The 26302-nt window shown below is 37.2% G+C and overlaps 2 protein-coding genes across 3 annotated transcripts in view; both read left to right on the forward strand.

Moving 5' to 3' along the window:
• Positions 1-26302, forward strand: part of LOC123308802 (disintegrin and metalloproteinase domain-containing protein 10-like) — a 145062-nt gene that overhangs the window by 30967 nt on the left and 87793 nt on the right. For both annotated transcript variants that reach the window (XM_044891655.1, XM_044891654.1), the window contains exon 3: positions 8476-8905. In XM_044891655.1, the coding sequence (XP_044747590.1) occupies positions 8476-8905 (430 nt within the window). The remainder of the gene's footprint in view (positions 1-8475; positions 8906-26302) is intronic.
• On the forward strand, positions 16504-19064 carry LOC123308803. The gene has a single exon (XM_044891656.1). The coding sequence runs from the start codon at positions 17482-17484 to the stop codon at positions 18412-18414; it is 933 nt and encodes a 310-aa protein (XP_044747591.1). The 5' UTR covers positions 16504-17481; the 3' UTR covers positions 18415-19064.

Here is a 26302-nt window from a genome sequence, read left to right on the forward strand (position 1 = left end):
ATTTTCAATGACATCATTTATTGCGGAGATCAATTTGTCATGCATGATCCAAAGTTTCTTGATCCAGAAGTTCTGTAATCCATCAGGCCCAGGTGTTTTCCAGTTGTGTAGTCCTCTGATAGCTGATATTACGTCTTCAATTGTGATCATGTCATGTTGCATCGGCTCATATTTTATAGCTTCAGACTTTTCATCTTCAATCCATACGGTATCTCCATTGAACTGAGGTTTCGTTGATAATTGTTCGGTCCAGAATTGTTCAATGGCTTCCTTTGGTGGTAACTTTCCATTTTCTCCATCAGACGATGTGAGTGACCAGAAGAAAGTTTCTTCCGACTTTTCGAATGAATTATTGTCTCTTTTCCGGCTATAATTGCTTTTACATCTTCTCAGGCGTTCTGCATACAGACTTAGCTTTTGCTTCAGAGTGTCGAGGCAGTGGTGAGCTGTAGCATTCTCCGTCTCTCGTTCTGTGTGTGTTCTGTTTCTATCCATGATATCTTTGGCAGCTTTCACAACCTTTCTTTCGCGATTCCCGTTCAAGTACTCCGTCAGTCGTCCAATGCCTCTTCTTAGTCTATCTGTTTTGTGTTGAAGACGTTTCTGCCATGGTGGCTCATATAATTTGTGTAATTTTGGACAATCGTTGTTCGTTCGGCGAATTTTTGCCCCTATGGTTTTAGCCGCCGTTAGCGCTGCACAGTAAAAAACTAGATGAAGATATTCCAATGAACTTCCATTCTCTAGGTAATCAGGTAAAACATCCTCATTCAAGATGTCGATTATGAGTTACAGTTTCTTGGATGTATTGAGTCGGGGAGGTGCTATTCGATGAAGAGGATCTGTTCCTTCCAGTTCGGCAAAGTATCTCCTCATCTCAGAGTCAACTTGTCTGTGGAGCTCTTCCCTATCGTCCTGGTGTTCTGCCTCACTTGTGTTGCAAGATGGACTTTCAGCGTCAATTTCTTCTGGTTGTTGTTGCCCAGGCATTTGAATTTCATCAGAGGTGTCAGTGTTCGGCGGACGCTGAAGTTCTTGTTTAATTGCGTCGATTCGGGCCATTGGTATTAGTTCATTTCTCAGAATTACGCGGTACTGGTCTGCCACTCGTTGTTCAGTGACATTGAGATTTGGGTAGGCGTTGCAGAATTCCTCATGGAGTCTTTTCCTATAGTTGTTCGTGTTCTGCCCTAGTCCCGTGATGGAGTTATATATGCGCACAATAGTTTCATTCAAGGACGTTGTCCACTTCATGCGCTTTCTAACTAACCCCGCTTGGGTGAGCACTAGCTGAATATCTTGCGCAGCACCTTCAGCGGTTCGAGTCGGCAATTGAATTGGACTCGTTGGTTGCTGTTGTTGCTTTGGAGCTGTAGCTTCTTTTGCAGCAGGAGCCCGCTTCCTCAACATCCTGCCACCGACGTCCCGCATGCTGTCATGCTCAGCGCCGGCTCCAGACATGCCCTGACGATCGCCAGGCAGCGACTTGTTTCCGAGGCTTCTCGTAATCACCATTTCCATGGGTTTGTGCTCCCCTTTCTCGGTTTGGGTGAGGGGTAGAGAAATGGGAGCAGAAAGAGCACCCCCCTATAAGGGATGTGAAAGAGAGAGGATAAAGGAATGGGACTGCGGACAGCAGGCGTGGCTGGCGTGGATAGCTGCCATGCAGGCCAGACATTAATTATTAAATAATTATTATTATTATACAATGGTAAAGAGTTGAGGCTAAGCCTATAAACTCACAAAAAAGAAGAAAAAATAAGCATATGAAAAATACACCATAAAAAGGGAAAATACAAAGCAAAGAAAAGAAACTGACAACTCCACAAGTGGCACTCACTCGCGACGAATCCAAGCATCATAGCTATTCTTAAAGGCATTCACAGACACTGAGTCCACCACCGATGAAGGTAGAGAGTTCCACACAGAAAACACGCGGTTAGTGATAAAATACTGCCTTTGCTGTGTTTTGAAGTTCTCCTTCCCCAGTTTGTAAGCGTGACCTCGAAGACAATCGTCAAGGTTCAACTTGAAGATGCTGCTGTGGTCAACTCCGAAAAAGTTGTGGAGAGCACGGTAGGTTATGATGAGATCCCCACGTTGCCTTCTTTCATCAAACGTAGACAACTTCATAATGGACAGTCTTTCACCGTAGCTTGGACGCGAAATGCCGTAAGGTATACGAGTTGCCCGTCGCTGGACGTTCTCCAACAACGCCGAATCCCTAGCCAATAATGGACCCCAAACAGGGCCTGCAAACTCTAATATAGGTCTTACGTAAAGCGTGTAAAGGGTAGCACACGTGGAGGGATCACACCCACCAAAAGCTTTCTGAAACATGAACAAGACTCTTTTGGCCTTGCTCACCGTATGGAGAATGTGGTCGGATCAACTTAGGTTCTCCGTCACAATGACACCAAGGTCGGCATGACTACTACAAGTAGAAATGGGTTTGTTGTTCAGGAAGTACTGACGGCGAGGATTGTGAGCACCCAAGTGCAGAACAACACACTTCTCATAGTTAAGAGGTAACCTCCACTCTCGGCACCAACAGTTCAATTTCTCCACGTCTTCTTGCATTAGACGAGCTGCCACGTTGGGATTCCCGAACAATTTGGTATCATCGGCAAATTGAGAACACTGAAGATTCTAGGTAGATCGGAGATGTACAGGAGGAAAAGCAGTGGACCCAAAACAGAGCCCTGCGGAACTCCACTTCCAACAGGTCTTACCGAAGAGACAGATTTACCGACACGAACCTGAAAGGTTCGATTGGTTAGAAAAGTTCAATCCAAGAAAGCAGGAGGCCACGGATTCCAAAATGTTCGAGCTTGCGCAGAAGAAGATCTTGTGGAACACGGTCAAATACTCTAGAGAAATCAAGGTAAACAATGTCAACTGGGGAAGCCTTATCTAAAGACTCAGACCAGGAATTAATGCATTCAAGCAGGTTAGTAATGACTGCCAGGAAGGAAGCCGTGTTGACATTCGGGAATAAGGTTGCTGCTAAGTGCAAATTGAAGGACACTATTCGATATAATTTTCTCACATACCTTCGCCACAACCGGTACCAGACTAATTGGACGATAATTTTCTGCGTTATATTTGTTGAGTCTCTATATTTAGTATAAATTTCTGATGATTTCCCACAATTTTCCTGTAATTGGGTGTTAACCTGTTGGAAATAAAGGACTTATTATTATTATTATTATTATTATTATTATTATTATTATTATTTAGTTACTGTACAGTTTCTGTATTGATAATTCTGCATTTTAAAATGCAGTTTTTGATATGCAGTGACTGCGCAGATTCTGTATTTGCAATTCTTCATTTCGAAAATGGAGTATTTGATAAAGAGTTACTGCAAAGTTTCAACAATGATAAAATTCTTCATTTTTAAATTCTGAAGTCTGAAAATGCAGTATTTGATAAACATTAACTGCGCAGTTTCTGTAATGCTGCAATGCATCCATTGTAGGAAGCTACGATCGGTAGAGTACGTTATTGACGATTATGCCCGAAACGTCTGCCCTTTGTTGGAAGTTGAAACGTTTAACGTTAGTCGTTGGGCGTTATGAAGGTTAAAGAGACATTTCATAAACAGATTTAATTCAATAATTGAAGACTCCTTTCATTACCAAAATATGGATTATATTGTAGCGGCGTAGTTGTACCTATGGTAGAAGAATACTTCATCTCACCATGGTGGTACCAGAGGTAGCCAAACGATGGCATCACTGCTCTCGACGGTTGCGATCACAGGGTAGCATACACTTCTATTGCGGTGCAGCATATACCAAACGATAGCGCCACCGGCGACGCACTACTCTATACCGTCGACGTAACCGGCGTTTATAGCAGGCACGAACTACGCTGCTTCGACGATTGTCGTAGGTAGCTGCTAGGGTTCTTTATGTTACTGGGTAACGTTATAGTTACTGCACAATGAGTGCTGCACACAAAGTGCAGCTTGCCGTACAGTTCTTGCACAGCTATTGTTGCATTTAAATTGCAGCTTGCTGTACACGTTCAGATTTTACACAGTGACTGCTACATTTAAAGTGCAGCTTGCTGTACAGTTTGAGCACAGTGACTATTGTATATAAAATACAGCTTGGTGTACATTTTTGGCACAGGGACTACTGCATATTAAGTGCAGTTTACTGTACAGTTTTAGCACATGATTTCAGTTTTTGCTGGGTAATCATTTAATTTAATTTGATACAAAGGTTCCTTTAATAATTAGTTCCATAATTCATAAATCGAAGATTTATATTTATTCAACAGAATACCCGTCAAAACGGTCATATGGTTTAGTTTCTACAAGCGCGATAAGCAGAGGTTCCCGTGAAACACACATACGATATTCATTGCGACGAAGATTTTCGAAATGGTACGATATTGTTGAATCATGAATTATAAAAAAAGAAAAATTGGAAATAAAATTCAAAGGAAATTTAGTGCATCATTTATGATCAAACCAAACGACTCATCTATAAGCTCAAATTACAAGGACTCATAAAAACTACCACTGAACACCCCAACAATATTTATCTCCTTTTTTGTAAATTGGAGTTACAAGTGCATTACGCCAGGCAGAGGGTAGACTAGATGTTTCTAGAGAACGTGCGTATATTATAGAAAAAGGATAGGAAAGAGGTTGGGCACACTACTTAAGCACTCTGGCAGAAATACCATCGGCACCAGGAGAAGAGTTAACGTTGAGAGCTGACCCAACAAACACAATATACAGCAACTGTACAAATACTGCACTACAAGTGCCACCAGAATGCAGCACAGAGATTGCTGTACTGTAACTGCACAGTTTTTGTATTGATAATTCTGCATTTTCAAAACGCAGTGTTTGATGTACAGTGACTGCACAGTTTCTCTATTGATAATACTGCATTTTCAAAACGCAGTTTTTGATGTACAGTAACTGCACAGTTTCTGTATTGATAATTCTGCATTTTCAAAATGCAGTTTTTGATGTACAGTAACTGCACAGTTTCTGTATTGATAATTCTGCATTTTCAAAACGCAGTTTTTGATGTACAGTGACTGCACAGTTTCTCTATTGATAATACTGCATTTTCAAATTTCAAAACGCAGTTTTTGATGTACAGTAACTGCACAGTTTCTGTATTGATAATTCTGCATTTTCAAAACGCAGTTTTTGATTTACAGTGACTGCACAGTTTCTGTATTGATAATTCTGCATTTTCAAAACATAGTTTTTGATTTACAGTGACTGCATAGTTTTTGTATTGATAATTCTGCATTTTCAAAACGCAGTTTTTGATGTACAGTAACTGCACAGTTTCTGTATTGATAATTCTGCATTTTCAAAACGCAGTTTTTGATTCTCTTACATTGAATATGTTCGCTACCGTCTGACGTATTGTGGATTTTAGAATATCAGGGTATAACTAATTGAATGAGTGGACCTGAATTCTAAATGGCACTTCCTGAAACCCTGTTTCTCTTTTCAATTACTTTCGGCATTTTCGAATTTTCCTAATAAAAATTGATATTAGTTGTGGCAACGGCGTAATGACATTAACGACATTTCATGAGTGCCAATCTAACTTCGTTCTAGTTACAAACACTTGAGAAAATTATTTCATGGCCAACCGACTGCTAAAATAAATTTGAATGAAGTATAGAAAACTGTTTTTGTGGATTTTTCGCTATGGCTAGTAGAATAATAAGAAATGAGCATATACCGGTCATCGATCGGTTCGATTTTTCTGAATACTGTTACAGAAAATGAGCGGCTATCGGTTATTAATGGTTTGAAGTCTGAATCTGCTCCCGGTCCGGATGGTGTTTCCGTGCATGTTATAAAAAAAAGTCATGTCTATCTCTTGAAGCCGCTTGTGCATATAATAAACAATTGTTTTTCAACAGGATTAACACAAAGGTAATTTACGGAATCAATAACGACACCTATATTATTTAAGACTGCTTCTAAAAGACAACTAGGCCTTTAACACTGATAAACAACTTTGAGAAAATATTCGAAAACTGCCTTAAGTCGAGGTTTGTTGCCTATCTTACCAGACATCGGATCTTGAGTGAAGAGCAGTTCGGTTTTCCGGAGAAAATTGGTACTGAGAATGCCATTCTTATGCATTTCTGGACGTTTTTAGTGATCTGTAGCTTACAGAAATCCGTATCTATTCACGATAAGTAGTTCAAAACTAACACTGTAAAGAAGATAGTAATAGGAACATTTCCAGAATTGCATTATTTACGAATCTGTCAACCGGACACAGACAGATCGATCGTACGCTACATATATGTATACTTCATTCAAATTTATTTTAGCAGTCGGTTGGCCATGAAATAATTTTCTCAAGTTTTTGTAACTAGAACGAAGTAAGGTTGGCACACATGAAATGTCGTTAATGTCATAACGCCGTTGCAACAACTAATATCAATTTTTATTACGAAAATGCCGAGAGTGATTGAAAAAAGAGACAGGGTTTCAGGAAGTGCTATTTAGAATTCAGGTCCGCTCATTCAAATAGTCATACCCTGATATTCTAAAATCCACAATACGTCAGACGGTAGCGAACATATTCAATGTAAGAGAATTTATATAATGTTTCATCTGAATCTGAACGACATATATTTCAGCTGGATATTTCCACAATCAGAAAGATTGTGAATGAAGAGGATGACAAAGAATTTCCTTCTATTGGGAGACCCAAAAAAGTGGTGGCATTTGAGAATTTTATGTTTGAGTGAATTAATGCGAAAAGCTTACTTTCGATTTTCGATAAATGTCATCGGAGAATAAGTTCCCTAAAATGGATTTTTCTATTTTTCATTTGACTTGTCCTATACAAATATACAATGTAAATGTCTTAAGGTACTAACAAATACCTACAATTATTATTATTACATCAATGTATTAAGATGAATAGCCACAAATACGCGCAAATTGCCCTGTTACTTGTTTATTCATGTGAAATTTTTGTTCAAAGGTGAAGTTCATCTTAACTTGAAACTTCCTTCAATTCCTTTTACTTCCATTGATGTAAGATGATTTTTGTTGAAGAATTTAACATTCTTGTAATTATCTGTTAATTCCTTCGGGAGATACCCATTCCCAACCACTGCATCATATGCATTTCATCTTCGAGTTATTATTTTTGAAATCTACAAATGATGTAAGCCAAAGAAGATAACGAACATTAACTCTCCTCAAGCTAGTGCATATTATGATATACTGATCTCTTGTATTTTCCATGCAAATAACTGGATTTGGTATGCCTTCAATCAGTTTGTATAAACTTCAATTATGTTCGTCACATATTTTCCGAAGAGATTCGACATTGTGATAAAATACGTAATAACAGAAACTTTTACGTAGAACGGGCAACATAGCGTTGATTTAAAACCCAAAAATGTTTTGACAAGCTTCATAACCCCACATTTTCGTACTATACAGAGTGAAATGTGTCAAATTTTCATGGCCAACCGACTGCTAAAATAAAAGTGAATGAAGTATAACTTACAGATGAAAAGCAGAAAACCATATATTGCTAGACAGGTCAAAAGCGATTGGTGTTCGTGCAACTATCGGTTTTTCGGACATATCTTGAAGGACGGCACTACATTGTTAAGGTTGAAGGGGAAATGAGTGACCCAGTCCCCGTGTCCATGCGCGTTCTCCAGGGCACAGTATTAGGACCAATCTTATTTTAGTCTACATAAACATGGTAACGAAGTTGCCTATATGTGGTGAAGCAACTTCGTATGCCGATGACACCGTTGTAATTTTTGACGGGCAGAGTTGGGCTGCGTTTATTTTGATGGCAGAACTGGAAATGCAGATAATCTATAGACTCCTAAATCAAAGTATTCTGAGCCTGAATGTGTCCAACACCAAATTCGTTGCTCTTTCGGCGCCAGCAGCAGATGAACCCTACATTGAATTAACCTTACTTCATATTTTATAATGATTTTTAATGTCTTTTTATATAAAACTCTGTTATAAATATCTAAAACTGAGCTGCATAAATAGAACAGAATATACAAGTAGTATGGTTTGTTTTGTTATATCTTTTGTCGGGAGTTTAGTCAGCTTAGGGCGGATTTATGAAGTTCAAAATAAGAAATATCAAATAACAATTATCAATTAATCATTAGCAGCATTAGGTTGAAAGTCTATTTTTCAATGGGATTGTTCATGCAGCAAAGTTAACAAATAACAAGTGAGAAGTTGGCAAACTCTCAACCTATACTTTAATTCAACTTCTGACTAAACAAAAGGAACGATACTTTTTGTATGTTCCGAACCGAAATATACTTACTCTCGAAATCTATCCTCCCTTCATTCCCAAACAGCAACTGTTATGTTGTAATATTAGCTGAATCGATCGTACAACTTATATATTATTGAAAGACAATGGAAGGTATTTTTGACTGACTCTTTAATGAATATACTGTTTTTATTTTCAGGTGTGTCTTGGTATACTTTTCACAGCTCAGCCTTTCCAGGAAAATGTTCTCGGTGTGAGTTATAGCGCGATATCGGAAACTGATATCTCCAATGATATAATTGGAGGTATTTGCCAGAGACCCTTTACTAGTTATATGTTATCTTTGAACGCAGTAGCTGTGAGTTATATTTCTACACAGGGACTTCAACTTCCCCAAGCGACATTAGATACTTGCTTGATACACGAATTGGGGCATGCATTTGGATGCCGTCACGACAGGAAGTCAGATCCAGGTTATAGTGAAGAATATATAATGTCATCGCACACTTTACCAGGAACTAGTGCTAAGAATTTTCAGTTTTCTCCTATGAGTAAAAAACATCTAGTTATGACTGTTCCAAAAAAAGGTCACTGCTTGTTGAAATCAATTGAACCCTTCTGCGGAAATGGTAAGTTTCAGTTTTTAAACAATATCAGATTATAAGTATCCATTCAAGATATTAGAAACAATGAGTTCAATCAATATTATGAGTCCTCAACTTGTGTAGCAATTTTGAGGAAAGTAGCAGAATTTTTCTATGATGAAAATTATTATTATTTTATTAGTTTAATAATTGGTTGAGGTCAAAGGGTGAAGGAAATCAGACATTCTGCCGATGTTTAGATTATAAAATCATCTTTGGGGCTCTGAAAGAGCAATACAAAAGGATGTTAAAATATATTTTGGCCACTTTCGAAATAAAATGAACTGAAGATTATAAAGTTGACTCAAGTGAACATTTCAGATCACTTTCAAAAATTCTGATGATTGACACACAGAAAAAAAGAATGGAATGATGACTCACATCATCAGTTGATTCCTATTGTCCACTTGGAAAATCCGCAGAATAACATCTTTTAAAAATCACAGGTACAACGATGCGAAGAGGACCGAAACTGAATCAGAGCTTTGCCAAAGTACTGTGCTTAGTGCTTGTGAAAGCTCTTGAACCCTTTTTGTGCTCCCGAGCAATTTTTAAAACCACTGATTAGTTATTCGAGTACATTATCGGAAGGCTAAGTGCTTATTAGTGCCTAAAGAGCTTCCGAGCACTAAAATGCTCGCGATTAACTCTGGGGATTACTAAGCACTCAGCCTTTCGGAAATCTTGTCGAAACATGAATAAGCGATCGACGCCTTGTCCTTTCATGAGCATTGGTATACCACAGATATAGGGTTAGACTACTTGATGAAGAATAAGTGATCAAAATCAATTACGACCGTTAAAAATAAAAGAGAAAGGTCAGGTAAAAAGCGTACCGCTCGAGAAGGTAGTTCGAGTAATTGTCCCTTAGACCTATGCATAGAGAAAGAAGGTTACATTGGAGCACAGAGTGCACAGAGCATGGGTTCTATACTCCTATTCTTCCTTCGCAATTCATCGTCGGATATTATCATTAGGTATATTATAAGTGGGTCAAATTAACATTTGCTAACACGGCCATACTGACCACTGAAACGTCCTCGGTTCACTTAGTAGACATAAACAATATCTTAATAACAAACAACGTTGTTAAAGGGAGCTTGTAAACATAAAACAGTTGAATCTTTGAGTACATGGCTCTGTTTGATGCGCTGGCTTGCGCTGCGGCATTATTATAGGTGGAAAAAAGAGCCAAGCGAGAAAAAAACCACCACCGCTTACTGTTTACAGATCAGGTCCCCGTCCGGGTCAACTTGTCAATAGCACAGAGGTTAGCCTCACTAGCGACATATAACTGTTAAATTAGGTTTGTGATATCGCACAGAGGTTAGCCTCAACTAGGGACTTCCGTCCGGGACAACTTGTCAATTTTACATATTCGTATTTAAAGTACCGAAAACTTATCATGGAGTTTCAAGTGCTTTGGAAAACATTCAACATAAAATGAACATGAGACAATACAATGAATCATAAAATAACAACAAGAATCTCATAAGGAACAGTATAGAACATACAATCTGATAGACATGAGAATATTTCACTTCATCATGACACATCGTTGAAACTAGAGGAGCGACTAGAAAGAGCATAGAAATCCAACGTTGCCATGCCGTACAAAATGTAAATTCACGAATGACATATGTCATAAGATATTGGCGCTGCATTCGCCATAATCAGCTGTTTCCCAAACAAAAGATTAGTGGTTTTTGTTTATCAAAATCAAACCAATTCATCAACTGAGAGCTCTTTCGTGAATTCTTGGTTGTGTTGAAGGTAGTATTAATCTTTTGGTTATATTTTGAGGAGTAAAAGATTAAGGTTAGTAACTTTTTAAAAATTTTTCAGATCATCTGGCAAAATGTTCTTCAAATTGTCAGAAATTTTCAAATATTCACATGCAACACCCGATAGTGGATGTATTCTAGAGGGTGAGCAAGTGTTATATGCCAACCATCCGATTTTATGTAGAAAGAAAGCAGTTACAAAGGATACAAAAAACATTGCGGGACTCTATCAACAAACATCGGCTCTGCAAGGACAATCCCATCAAATTGAGGGAACGTTATCTATAGTTGATGATGTGAAGATTGGAAAGATGAAATAGACATACAAAGCAGGTTTGTCTGGAATGTGCAAACATATTTCAGCACTGCTCCTGTACTGTACGAGGTTGTATTTACTACAAAACAAAGTAGGCAAATTATTGTGCCCTTGCAATTCAACTGATTCTGAAGTTAAATTTAGTTTTCTCTATGCTGTTTGTTTATTTCTATTTTAAGATGGAAATTAAGTCTATCAAGATGCTTTTATTCACTGATGTTGAATAGTTCTGGAAAAAATTAGGGAAAGAGGGCTGAAAGTAAAAATCTTTCAAAATTTTATGGAAAAAACATATTTTGATAATTTTTTTTCTAAAAACTATGAGTATTCTAGTTTGCAGATACAAAAAGAATATCAAAAATATTTGAAAAATTGTGACCGTTGTAACTGAAAATATTATGGAGGGTGTTAATTTTCGAAGAATTTCATAAGTTATTTTGTACTGAAATAAAAAATTGAGCTGGATTAGTTGTGGAGCAGGTATGACCATGTCCACCCTATGGCGCCGGCTTAACGTTGAATTTTGGGACAATATTGTATATGTTATAATGTTCATGAAATTTAGTTGTAATAAATTTTCTTGAAAAGGTGCAGTGTTTTATTGAAAAGGTGTATTCACTATACATATAAATGGGAACTGTATGAAAATATCGGTACAAAATATTAACAGTATCAAAATATAACTAGTGTAAAAATAAACAGCATGAATTTAAAAATATTTCGAGTACATGTCAGCCGTTAATTAATAATAACGTCCAAGCATTTTTGTCGTATCCTTAAGTCATTTATGTGAAGCTCCTGGTGCTGAAATAGAGAAATTCCTTCAGGAATACGAAAAAACTAACACTGTCTCTGTTTCTTCGGCCTCCACATCCAACAACATAACAAGAGAATGGCACTTCCTGCTAAAATACAGTGCGACTACTGCGACTTGCCCAAGTTACTGAATACTTTCATTACCATTACCAACGTAAATCTAACACTGTTAGCGGAAGAATCACTAGGAATAACACCACTAACTTTAAAACAGAAATAATGCTACTGCAATGTACTTATAATAACTAAAAGTAAAATAATATCCAAAATTCCTTCCTCTATCTACGGTGTTATGTTTACATAGTTTGACGTCTATCAAGCTCTCTGTGCTGTCAATGTCAATCAAAAATTGTGCACAATGTGGCAACGTTGGATTTCAATGCTGTTTCTAGTCGCTCCTGAAACTAGCACTCACTCATTGTTGCCGTAATATTTAGCTTTTACTTTTGATTCAGATTATTATAAACTTGTGTACACTAGATTGACCAGAAGATCGCCAGTTGAACGGCATCTAAAAGACTTCATCTGGACACATTGTGTGTGATCGAGTTCAGTTCGAAATATATCTCTAGATTCGAAAAACGCTAAACTTTATTTTCGCTAATAATCGCCTTCTTTCTAAAATATTTTACGCTGTGGAACGCTTATTCACTTTTCATCATCTTCGCCTTGTTTTGGTCGAAGAAGTGTTGTGAAGGAAGACCACAAGAGGATTCAGTCTGCTGGAGAAAACCCACCAAAGAGAGCTCTCAGGTGTGTGAGGAGGATCCTGTGGTGAGTCTGAGTCTTCTAGTGTACGTTGATTTCAGTTTTTTCCATAATTTAATTTTCTTTTGATATACAGTCCATTTTTCTTAACATTTAAAGAGTTATCGCAACATTTTTTGGTCATTCGGTAACGCCGGATTTTTGGATCTTTTGGTTTGTATTAGAAATTTAATTTTACTTTTCTCATGAAATTTTGCAAATTTGTGCTGAAGAATATCTGAGAAATTCATTATTTCGTTTCATTCATTATTTCGGAATTATATTTCTTATCGTCGACTGGTTTTTTGTCAGCTCCGATAATTTTTTTGAACATACGTTCAACTTTTCAATACATTGTAGGCGTATTGAAAGCGAGTTCTGTAACGGACGATCTTTCGCGTTTTAGAGTTTCGGAATTCTGGTGTTTGCAATTCTGAGACGATGTCGAAAATAAAACGAGCTAGGGCATATCGTGCTACGGCAATCGGTGATATGCAGTCACTATTCAATTTTGCGAAAAAGACTGAATTGGATGGTAGTCTTCTCAAATTGTTCAAAGCTAGGTTTTCTGACATTGAGAGAATACGAAATGAATTTGTTAATGAGCATAAAGCAATTGTTGATACTTTGCTTCAGGAGGAAGATGCGGATTTGAGTGGGGAAGAATCAGTTAGAGACGATTTCTTTTCTTCTTATTATGAGATCAAGTCTATTTATGAAGTTTTAACGTCCGATAATTCGAAAAGTGTCGGAGATGTTGGGTTTACACCGAAAGTTAGTGCGCATATCAGGTTACCGAAATTAGAATTGAAGCGATTTTCAGGCGATGTAACTCAATTTTCAACGTTCATTGGATTATTTAATTCGCTGGTGCACGATAATGACGCTTTGAGCAATGATGAAAAATTTAATTATTTAGTTTCATCCCTTGAGGGACAACCGCTTAAATTAATTCAACACTATGAATTGAGTGGTAATAATTATCAATCTGCGTATGATACCTTATTTCAGCGTTACAATAATAAGCGTTGGCTGGCAAAATGTCATTGGCGTCGCATTGAGGGTACCGGAAAGATTAAATCTAGAGTTCCAAATGCATTGAGGAATTTATTAGATACTTTTCAAGAAAATATATGCGCATTACAAAACTTGAATTTTCCAACGGATGAATGGGACTTTATTTTACTTATGATGCTGTATGATCGTTTGGACGACGAAATAGTTTCGCGATTCGAACATGCTTACGGTTCTTCAGAGGTTCCGAAGTATAGCGATCTCACGTCATTTTTAGAACGCGAATGTATAGCTTCGGAGATGATATGTGATGTGAAACCATTTATTAGCAATGTAAACTCTCATATTGGCGATAAAAAATCCCCAAAGACAAATAAAATGAAGAATTTTTTTGTTGAAAACGCAGCTAGCACGTCGAAAAACTCCCATTCTGAATGCGTTATTTGTCAAGCCAGTCATTCTATCTTCAAGTAATCTTCATTTCTTAATATGAAACCGTTTGAGCGCTATAATCTCGCCAAGAAACTTCACTTATGCTTCAATTGTTTATCTAGCTTACATGACATTCGTACTTGTAAGTCCAAATCTACTTGTCGTCATTGCTCATTAAAACATCATTCGTTATTACATTTTAAGCAGAAAGAGGATGTGAAAGCCGAAAATGATGTATCCCCTGCAACTTCTAGTAGTGTATCTAATTCAGAAGCTAAATCGGTTGTTAATTTGTCGAGTGCTGGTGTTCTTAATTCGGACAGAACGTCATATGCTGTTTTGGCCACTGCTTTGGTGGAAGTTTCAGGTTCAAACGGTACTTTTCACAAATTAAGATGTTTAATTGATTCAGCCAGTATGACCTCTTTCATAACTAAGCATGCTGCTTCTCGATTGGGTTTGAGACCTGAAAATGTCTTTTTCGAAGTAACGGGTTTGAACTCTTCGAAATCTTGCACTAGTAAAGGTTTAGTTGCTATTACAATAAGACCAGTAGGTCAGGAAACTCCAATAATGCACACTAACGCATTTGTTATCACCCAAATAACAGAAAAATTGCCCAATACCACCATACCCGCTGTAATTACTAATGAGTTTAAGAATTTAAAGTTAGCCGATCCTTCTTTTAATAGACCTGGAAACATTGATATTTTGTTTGGAGTTGATATGTTTGCTAAAATTCTGCTGGGCACTCATATTTCTGGTTCTAATGGTATCGACGCTTTCGATACCATATTTGGATTCATTCTTATCGGAGGTGCAACTGACCTTTCAAGAAATGTAACATCTTCCCTTTTTTGTAATATAGATTGTCAAGCTATTGATGACTCGCTCCCAAATATTTTAAAGGGTTTTTGGGAAATTGAATCGGTCCCATCGGTAAGTGTTAGTTCTTCAGCTGATGATTTATGTGAGAAAATATTCGTCGACACACATAAACGCGACGTTTCCGGCAAATATATAGTGTCTTTACCTTTCGCAAATGATCCACCCAGCTTTAGCGGTATGGAAGAACTAGCTTCTAAAAGATTTTTGTCATTAGAACGCCGACTCATAAGGAATCCTCGTCTTTATCGAGAATACTCTGCGTTTATGCGTGAATATTTAGAATGTGGCCATATGGAGCTTGTACCTGAAGATTCACTGAGCGCGAATCCGTATTATCTTATCCATCATTGTGTCTTAAAGCCTTCCAGTGTTCACACCAAATTGCGAGTAGTATTCAATGCGAGCGCAAAAGCTCCTTCGGGATTCTCTCTCAATGATACTCTTTTGACAGGTCCAAAACTGCAAGCTGATATAGTTTCAATTCTGTTGAAGTTTCGCCTTCATTCTTGCGTGTTATGTTCGGATATAAAACAGATGTATAGAATGATTTTGGTAGATTCCGATATGCTAGATTATCAAAGAATTTTTTGGAGATTTTCGACTGACGAGCCTTTGAAAGTATATCGCTTGAAAACAGTCACATATGGAGTTTCATCTGCTCCTTTTTTGGCGCTGCGTTGTCTGAAACAATTGGCACAGGACGAAGGAAGAGAATTTCCTTTAGCGAAAAAGGTTTTGGAGGAAGACACGTACATTGACGATGTTGTCACCGGTGCCTCTTCGCTTGAGGAAGCCAAGATTCTTCAAAATCAATTGATTGATTTGTTCGAAAAGGGGGGTTTTCACTTGAGAAAGTGGTCAAGTAACGAACCTGCGTTGTTGGAGGCTCTTCCAGCCTCTATGCGAAGCCTAGACCCGCTAGATTTTAATTCGGAAGATAATTTAACTGCTTTTAAAATCTTAGGATTATTGTGGAACCCACGTGAAGACAAATTCTCGTTTTCTGTCGTTCCTCAGACTGAGGAAACTTGTACCAAGCGACAGCTGCTTTCTCAATTAGCTCGGATTTATGATCCTTTGGGGTTTTTAGCGCCGGTAACGTTTTTGGTGAAATACCTAATTCAGAGATTTTGGATGATCGGTCTCGCATGGGACGATGAACCTCCAGATGAAATTTTGCGCGTCTGGAAACGCTTCAGATCCCAGCTAGAATGTCTTTCTAGATTTAAAATCGATAGACAACTTTTCTCACCAGATTTTTTAAAATTGGAACTTCACGGCTTTTGTGACAGTTCGGAGAAGGGATATTGCGCCGTCTTGTACCTCAAGAAAATATCTATCGAGGGGAAAACGACCACTAGCCTTGTTATATAAATAAAATAAATAAAATAAATAAGGCCTTTATTTCTTTTACAGAAATCTCAAGGGGAAGTTCACCCAAAGGTGTTCTACCACTTAACCCTTGTTTTTACATTAATAAAAAATTATGTGTGCAATCCATCCCAAATAATAATAATTAACACAGGAAAAATAATAGAGCAAAAAATAAAACAGGAAAAAAAAATATATTATTCATCCAAAAGTAAAGTAGCCCCACTGAAGAAAATTTGTATACCGCGATTGGAACTGTGCGGAGCGGTTTTGTTAGCCAAGTTGATAACATTTGTACTTAAGCTTTTGTCTGATAAATTCACCTTTTCGAATGTTTATGCCTGGAGTGATTCGAATGTAGTTTTAGCATGGCTTCGTTCACCTTCTTATCGATGGAAGAATTTTGTGGCCAATAGGGTCGCCTATATACAAGACAAAATTCCATATGTGCATTGGAGTTATGTTAATTCCGATCAAAACCCCGCCGATCTCGGTAGCCGCGGTCTTTTTCCCTCAGAAATCGTGAACAATGAATTTTGGTTGAAGGGTCCGAAATTTTTGTGGAACTCGACCAGCCAGGATTCTTTATCTAAAGAACCTTCGGAAGTTTTCCTTTCAGAGGATGTTACTCGCGAAGAAAGAAACCTTTCTTTGTTTACTACACAGCAAGTTGACAATGTTTGTGAACACCTTTTGAAAGCATATTCTAATTTTTCGAATGTATTGCGAATTTGTGCGTATGTTTTGCGGTTCGTTCATAATGTCTGTCATCCACTAGAGAAACGCTCTGGGTCTTTGACTGTGCAAGAGCTTCACTCTTCATTGATAATTCTAGCTAAATATACGCAACAGATAGCCTTTGACGCTGAGATTTCGGGGAAGAAGTTTTCAAAACCCCTGAGAAAACCGAATGTCTTCAAGGATTTCGATGACCTTCTACGGGTAGGTGGTCGTTTGAAACATGCGGATATAAATTATCATGCTAAACACCCGATACTTTTACCAAGAAGTAGTTTATTGACCAGCCATCTTATTAAACATTATCATGAAAAGTACTTTCATGTTGGTCCGCGTCAGCTCCATTTCTTACTACTTCAACAATTTTGGATATTATCCCCCGACGTGCAATAAATTCGGTTTTGTCGAAGTGTGTTAGGTGTTTTAGAGTGAAGCCAGTCGCTTATCAACCCCCTATGGGAAATCTACCTAAATCAAGGTTTTCCACTATAAAAGCGTTTCTACATTGTGGATGTGATTACGCTGGTCCATTTACAATTGCGCCAATGAGAAAATATCGAGGACAAAAAACTTCAAAAGCTTATATTTGTCTTTTTGTCTGTCACTCAACGAAGGCCGTTCATTTGGAACTGGCTAATGATCTCTCCTATGAGTCTTTTTTAGCTGCTCTTCAGAGATTTATCGCACGAAGAGGTCGTTGCACAGATCTTTATTGTGACAATGGCACTAATTTCGTTGGAACCAATCGCGAATTGATAAAGTTGATGAAAATCGCTGCTGAAAGGGAGGTTATCAGATTTCATTTCAACCCACCGTCAGGAAGTCATTTCGGAGGTCTATTTGAGGCTGCGGTAAAATCGGTAAAATCCCATTTCTATAGGGTAATTGGATCGCAAATACTGACGTTTGAGGAATTCTATACGCTACTCACCCTAATCGAATCTGTTTTAAATTCAAGGCCCTTATGCGCCACAAGTTCTGATCCTGACGATTTAAACTGTCTTACTCCAGGTCATTTCCTAACCCTGGAACCACTTACTGCTATACCTATACCAGATCTCACTGATCAACCTCTAAATCGGTTATCTCGTTGGCAACTTTTGCAAAGCCTTCATCAACATTTTTGGGCTAGATGGCGGAACGAGTATCTTCACTCATTGCAACAAAGGGTTAAATGGTGCGATATTTCTACGCCTGCTCTCATTGGTCAACTGGTTGTAATTAAGACGGATAAGGTGCCCCCTAATCAATGGCGTCTTGGTCGTATAACTACACTCTTCCCGGGTAGTGACGGTGTTGCGCGGGTTGCTCGAGTTAAAACACAAGACGGGACCTTTACGCGTCCATTGGTAAAACTTTGCCCCTTGCCGGTGTGCGATGGGTCCTAGCTCTCTAATAAATATGTATTAGATCCAATTTTTGTTTTTCTTTTTTGTCATATTGCTTCTTTAAAATAAGTTTACGTATCAGATGATATTATGTATATTCTTCTCCCGATAATTCAGCACAAGAGTTTGCACAATTTCTCAATTGATTAAATTATTTTTTTTTATTATGAAAAAATGCTATGGCATTTTTTGGGGGGCAGGAAATGTTGCCGTAATATTTAGCTTTTACTTTTGATTTAGATTATTATAAACTTGTGTACACTAGATTGACCAGAAGATCGCCAGTTGAACGGCATCTAAAAGACTTCATCTGGACACATTGTGTGTGATCGAGTTCAGTTCGAAATATATCTCTAGATTCGAAAAATGCTAAACTTTATTTTCGCTAATAATCGCCTTCTTTCTAAAATATTTTACGCTGTGGAACGCTTATTCACTTTTCATCATCTTCGCCTTGTTTTGGTCGAAGAAGTGTTGTGAAGGAAGACCACAAGAGGATTCAGTCTGCTGGAGAAAACCCACCAAAGAGAGCTCTCAGGTGTGTGAGGAGGATCCTGTGGTGAGTCTGAGTCTTCTAGTGTACCTTGATTTCAGTTTTTTCCATAATTTAATTTTCTTTTGATATACAGTCCATTGTTCTTAACATTTAAAGAGTTATCGCAACACTCATCACTATTTGCTTTTTTAGGCTAAGGTCTCATTGGTTCTTGGCCGGATATAGTTCTATTCTGGCCTCCTACTCTTCTCAAGGCATATAGATCGTTTGGTAGGACTGCTTGCACTTCGAAAGGTCTAATAAATGTTGGCTTCAGTTTTCCTTCATTCGATAGATGTCACCTCCATGGAAATTTTCTGATTAACATCAATCGGTAACCTAGCCTGATGTTCGAGACCTGCCAGCGTTATACTATACTCCTGGATTGCTCAACGGAAACATTTTACATTCTTGAGAGCGCTTGTCTTGTGTCAATCTTCATAAGAATTTACGTACAAAACAGATCAAACCTTTGCAATTGGTTTTGATTTTCCTGAAATATAACAAAGCGCCACTATCTTATTTTCACTAGGTATGTTCCGACTAAGTTAGTCGACATGCTTGAAAATTTTTGTTATTTGACAATATTCGATTTATTCAATACTTTACTAATCGCTCGTCCAATCCTGACAAGTCTAGATTCAAATCTAATGTGCTTATTGATTGTTACGAACACTGGGTAAATAATATTTGACTAAACTTGTTTCTCTCTTTTTCTAAACTACATAAAAATCTTCAGTATGTCCCTTTCTATTACAGAAATTACATTCAAGATTGAAATTTTCTGGATTAGAATTAAAACAACGTTTCCTCACAATAATCTAACTTTCTATGCCTGAATTTTCCACAGTTCCTTCAATTCCCATGAAAGGTTTTGTCGGATTCTGTTTTCAGTACCTAGCTGCTTCATTTTTCTAGTTTTCTACTATTATCTTAGACTAATATGGAGCGTCGGAATCCTATGAAGAAGACAATTTCAGCTGCTGCATTTCATGCTTAGGTTCTTGCAATAAAACACTATTCTTAACTTCTACATTAGTGATATCATGTGCTATCAAGCTCAACACTATTTCTCGCGGAAACTTATAATGAAATTTCCTGATCGAATTCAACTTGGCATGAGCATACTCTACTAACGAACTAAAATTTACACTACTTATCAACATGCTATCTTTAAACCTCGTGCCGGAGTTCCTTTCTCAGTGGACGCTTTCTCTAAATTCCTAGAAAATGTTGACCAATTTCTAACAATCGGTTTCCAATTTTGATAAATTTTGGCTGCACGTCCTTTCAGGGCTTGCCCAGCTTTTAATACTACAACAGTATCAGACATACCTGTTTCGAATTTAATTTGATCAACTTCCTCAATCCACTCCTTGGTAGAAAAGGATGTATCGTCGGGTTCAAACTGGGCTAACGATAATTATGCGGTCACCACGTGGTCGGTGTCGTTCCTTGAACTAGACATGTTGGCTAGCAACTCCATCGTCTTCATTTGAAGTTGAGCCTGGTTCTCCATTATCCGCATAACCTAAATGGCTTCACTTTCTTGGGGAGCGTTGTTGAGATTTTGTTGGTCCATTTTGCCTTATTCTTGTAGATTCTCACAAAACACAAACGATTTTCACTCACAAAATAGGATCCTCAATTTCTTTTCTCGAAAGAAGAAATTTAATCCCACTTCTGATGTTAGATGTAATAAAACACGTGGTTGGTACTTTTTATTCACAAAGTAAGATGGCGGTTGGTTATATAGCACGTGGAGGTGCTCTAACAAAGTGACAGACATAGTGGTCTGGAACAAAACTAGGAAGACCGCCGTTATCATAGATTTCGCAGTGCCATTAAATCAAAATCTGTCAAAAGCGTATGCTGAAAAATCGCCAAATACGAACCCTTGGCACGACAAATAAAAGATATGTGGCAGCTGGAGAGAGTCGACATCAAACCTTTAATAATAAGTTGCAATAGGCTGGTGCATCAGAAGACTACGAAGCACATAACAGACATGAAGCTGCCCCCGAATACCACCTTATGGATGCAGAAGGCGGTCATACTCCGGACGTTCAACATTATCCGACAGGTCATCTACCCTCACTAACAGACACGGAATCGACCTTGGCGTACGGCGCCCGGTCAATTTGACAACTGCCACAGATGTGTGAAATAAAAAAAAAATTCTAAATATATATATATGTGGTGTATTGAATAAATTAGCAATGATTAAAAACGACTATGACGTAAACTTTTAATCTTTCATTTGCTACAATACAACTGAACTCCTTTTTGCAACGGAGAACAATTAGGATCGAACAAGATTAAGTGGGGAGTTTAACGCATGACAATATTGATCTTTATAACCAATATATTACATTCTTCCCCCCTACGAGAAAATCTGAGTTATATGAATTTTTAAAAATATCACAATTCAACATAAGTAAATTTAACTTATTTTAGCTATAAGCACTCAAAAGAATATCACAAATTAATCAATGAAAATTTAACATATCACATCAAAATTTATCACAGCAAAATATCCTAGAAACATATATCCATTAAACATTATTCAGCTTGGAATCTCTCCGGAGGCTTTCTCACTCTCTTAGGTCTATCAGTCTTATCTAATATTACATTTTCATTACTTTTAAATACATTTTCATTACTTTCAAATACATTTTCATCATTTTCACATACATTTTTATTCTTTATTTCTTTTTCAAAATTACTAACAATTCTCTCCGATGGGTAAACAATATTCCCTGAAGTTTTTCTCAATTGATTAGCATGACGTTTCCAACATCTGTCTAACTCTAAAATATGGACTAGAAATGTTACTCTTCCAATTTTTCTCCTAATTTCACCTTTAATCCTATTTGTTTTATTAACGTCTCGATAATCTTTTACCAAAACTAAATCATTTACTTGGTAATCGACAGAATTTTTTCCTTTATAATATTTCTTTTGATCTTGCTGTTTACAATGTACCTTATTCGCTTATTCTTTAGATGGTTTATACAACAGAGCATTGAATCTTGTTCTCAAGTTTCTACCGAACATAATTTGAGCAGGGCTTACTCCGGTAGTGCAATGTTCAGTAGTTCGATAGTCAAAAAGAAACCTAGAAAGAACTGTATTGGTGTCTACAGAGGTTTTTTCGCTCATAGCCTTTTTGATACTATTTTTAACTGTTTTTACACAATTTTCAGCTGCACCATTAGATTCTGGATGATATGGTGGGATCAAAACATGCTTAATATTATTCTTCTTCAAAAAAAATTCGAACTGTTCAGATGTGAAATAAGCAGCGTTGTCTGATACTACCGTTTTTGGTAAACCAAATCTGGCAAAACAACTCCTAAGCATCTTAGCCCGCGTGTCCACTGGAAGCGTACTCGAGCGGCTACGCGCTCACGCGAAACGAGCGTGAACGTGCGGCAAGCCGCTACAGATCCCAAGTAACGTATTTCAATACAGCGTTGTCCACTGCAGGCGATTTCGAGCGGGCGTATTCAAGCGGCTACGAGCTCGTACGCGCGTTCCGCCTGAAATGGGATCTGTAGCGAGTGTAGCGCGTGTACGCCCGTTGGCTCATTCATTTCAGTCCGGTTGAATTGAGATTCAGTAAGGATTTTGTGCCTATAAAAGATTTCTATTGCTTAATTGGCTTCATCAGTGACCGAATTGAATCATCTTGGGTTTTTTCCTTCAAATGAATTGAACATAACTTTTGGCGGCAAAGAAATGGGGTTTTTTGTAGTTTTTCAATCATATGTCCTCAAGAAATACGGATATCGACTAATTACTTGGGAGAAAAGCTATAGAGTACGGAATTCTACGTCGAATGAGATCAAGTGTGTACTTTTTCTCACTAATGAATCCCAAAGTTGTGACAATTTCCTGAAACATTTTTAAATGTTATATTTCATATTGATTTCTCGGAAAAATCTTTGAAAGCAGCTTATATATGAGAGAAGTATAAAAACGTATAAAAAAGTTGTAAAGCATTAAATTTCACATCGATTGAAAACACACGTTCTTTACACAAATACAAGTTTTTCGTTAATATTTCAGATTTAAAACGTCATAGACCATTTCGTGGTCATGGACAGTCAACGATAATATCTCTGAAATTTTGCTCAACATTGATATACTCTAATATGGAGAAACGCCGCCTCAATCGAGAATTTAGTGATCTATAATAAAAAAAATTGATCTTTGTTTATATTCAGTTTTCCAGGGGGGATAAAATAGAAAAAAAAAACGAAAACACGCATTTTTGGCCACCAAAAAATTAGCTGAGGAGGAAACCTTGGATAGTTTTTGTAGATGAGTCAAACAATTGAATACGTATTGGAAGTTGTTTTCATCGCATTGTCAGTAAAATAAAATTCTATTCATTCAGTAGTAGTTGGGAAATATATAAGGTCCGTTCTTCGGTTGACAGTAGAAATGGTTGAATTCTCTATTTGATTTTGGCTATAAAAATTGCAGCCATCGCAAACAACAAGCAATACTGGATTGAGAACGATCCTTCGGCTCCAACACTGAATTGAACGCACGAAGCCGCCTCCAGTGGACAACCTCTGTAGCGCCGCGCCGCCTGTTTTGTAGCGGCTACAAATTCTCGTTTCGCGAGAGCGTGTAGCCGCTCGAATACGCTTCCAGTGGACACCCGGGCTTAATCGTCACTTCCGAACTTATCGTTGAAGTTTCAAAAACTTCGACCCATTTCAAATGCGCATCTAATATGATCAGATAATACTTCCTGGAGAAAGGTCCAAAATAATCAATATGTAACCTTTCCCAAACTTCACCTGGCCACGACCAGGTTGCCAACGGAACCTTAGCGGGATTAGATAAATTCTTTCTGCAACTTTCGCACCGCTTAACATAATTTTCTATATCCTTATCAAGATTTGGCCCCAAAAAATGTGCTCTTGCAATATTTTTTGATTTAACTATACCAAAATGCGTCATATGCAATGTTCTGAGAAAAATATGTCGTAACTTTACTGGAACAACTATGCGATGATTCCAGAATAAACAATTATTAGACACTGCAAATTCTGAACGTCTGGAAAAATATGGTTTGATCATATCATCATTACTAACGTACTTTGGCCACCCCATCTTCATAAATTCAATGACCTGACTCAACCCTTTATCATCGACAGTTTCACTTTTAACTTCATCTGGGTTTATTGGCATTTCTTCACTATTTGTTAAAAAATTACAATATGGGAATTCGACATCATCGTTGTTACTTAAACTATCGAATTCGGATTCCGATAATCTAGATATTGCGTCCGCCGTATTATTCTCCGATTTGACGTATTCGACTTCGTATTGGTAATTCGATAGAATCACAGCCCAACGCCTCAACCTATTAGCAGAAAATTGAGGAATTGGCTTGTTTTGTCCGAAAATCGTCATCAGAGGTTTATTATCTGTAATCAACTTAAATTTTTTTGCATAAAGATATTGATGAAACTTATTTAAATTATTGGCTTTTCAAATTTGAATTTCATGAATGAAAGAATCAATATTAAAACAAATGCTCTGATAAATCAATTCTCGAATCTCTTTTCTGAAGGAGTAGGATTATTCAATAAGTCAAGCTTAAGTTTAAAGTTGAAAAATAAATGTTACTCCTAAATTTCATAAGGCCCGTCCTATTCCATATGCTTTAAAATCGCCATTTGAAGCTGAAATTAATCGCCTTCTTTCACTAGGTATCATCTCACCGGTAGACTATAGTCAGTGGGGCACTCTGATGGTAGTACCAGTGTTGAAGAAAAATGGTGCAGTCAGACTTTGTGGAGATAACAAGGTGACAATAAACCCCCACATTGAAATAGATCAACATCCATTACCAAGAATTGAAGCTCTGTTTGGTTGTCTACAGGGAGGAGTTCAATTTTCCAAATTAGACTTATCAGACGCGTATCAACAAGTAGGTTTGGATGATGATTCAAAAAATCTCACCACTATTGTAACTCATAAAGGATTATTTATATACAATAGACTAACTTATGGAATTGCTTCAGCGCCCTCTAAATTTCAGAAATTGATGGAATCACTGTTGAGTGGAATTGATGGCGTGACAGTATTTTTAGACGATATTCTTATTACGGGAAAAGACGAAAAGGAACATTTTAGTAGACTTAATTTAGTTTTGTCAATTTTAGAAAATTCCGGTCTCAAGTTGAGCATTGCTAAATGTAAATTTTTTCAAGATTCAATTGAATATTTGGGATATAAAATAAGGAAGGTCTTCACACAAGTGAGAATAAAGTCGCGGCAATTTTGAAAGTCCAGAAACCAAGTAACATAACTGAATTAAAATCATTTTTAGGTATGGTAAATTATTATGGAAAATTTATCCGAAATATTTCTTCGATTTTACATCCATTACATCGTTTGTTGAGAAAAGATATAAAATGGTTTTGGTCGAAGGATTGTGACCAAGCTTTTGCTTAGTTCAACAGCAGTTTTGGTACATTTCAATCCTGAATTAGATATTAGATTAACAGTAGACGCTAATTCACACGGCTTAGGGACTATTTTAAGCCATCAATACCCATCAGGAATTGAAAAACCAATTGCTTATGCTTCAAGGTCACTTTCAAAAAGTGAAAAAAATTATAGTCAGATAGAAAGAGAAGGTTTAGCTATTATTTTCGGCGTACATAAGTTTCATCAATATCTTTATGCAAAAAAATTTAAGTTGATTACAGATAATAAACCTCTGATGACGATTTTCGGACAAAAAGAGCCAATTCCTCAATTTTCTGCTAATAGGTTGAGGCGTTGGGCTGTGATTCTATCGAATTACCAATACGAAGTCGAATACGTCAAATCGGAGAATAATACGGCGGACGCAATATCTAGATTATCGGAATCCGAATTCGATAGTTTAAGTAACAACGATGATGTCGAATTCCCATATTGTAATTTTTTAACAAATAGTGAAGAAATGCCAATAAACCCAGATGAAGTTAAAAGTGAAACTGTCGATGATAAAGGGTTGAGTCAGGTCATTGAATTTATGAAGATGGGGTGGCCAAAGTACGTTAGTAATGATGATATGATCAAACCATATTTTTCCAGACGTTCAGAATTTGCAGTGTCTAATAATTGTTTATTCTGGAATCATCGCATAGTTGTTCCAGTAAAGTTACGACATATTTTTCTCAGAACATTGCATATGACGCATTTTGGTATAGTTAAATCAAAAAATATTGCAAGAGCACATTTTTTGGGGCCAAATCTTGATAAGGATATAGAAAATTATGTTAAGCGGTGCGAAAGTTGCAGAAAGAATTTATCTAATCCCGCTAAGGTTCCGTTGGC

The sequence above is a fragment of the Coccinella septempunctata genome, chromosome 2, assembly GCF_907165205.1.
Source record: "Coccinella septempunctata chromosome 2, icCocSept1.1, whole genome shotgun sequence".
Taxonomy (NCBI): Eukaryota; Metazoa; Arthropoda; class Insecta; order Coleoptera; family Coccinellidae; genus Coccinella; species Coccinella septempunctata.

Bases quoted from the DNA above. Each gene is read 5' to 3' on its own strand.
- LOC123308803 (XM_044891656.1), top strand. From the start codon at position 17,482: ATGGGAAATCTACCTAAATCAAGGTTTTCCACTATAAAAGCGTTTCTA.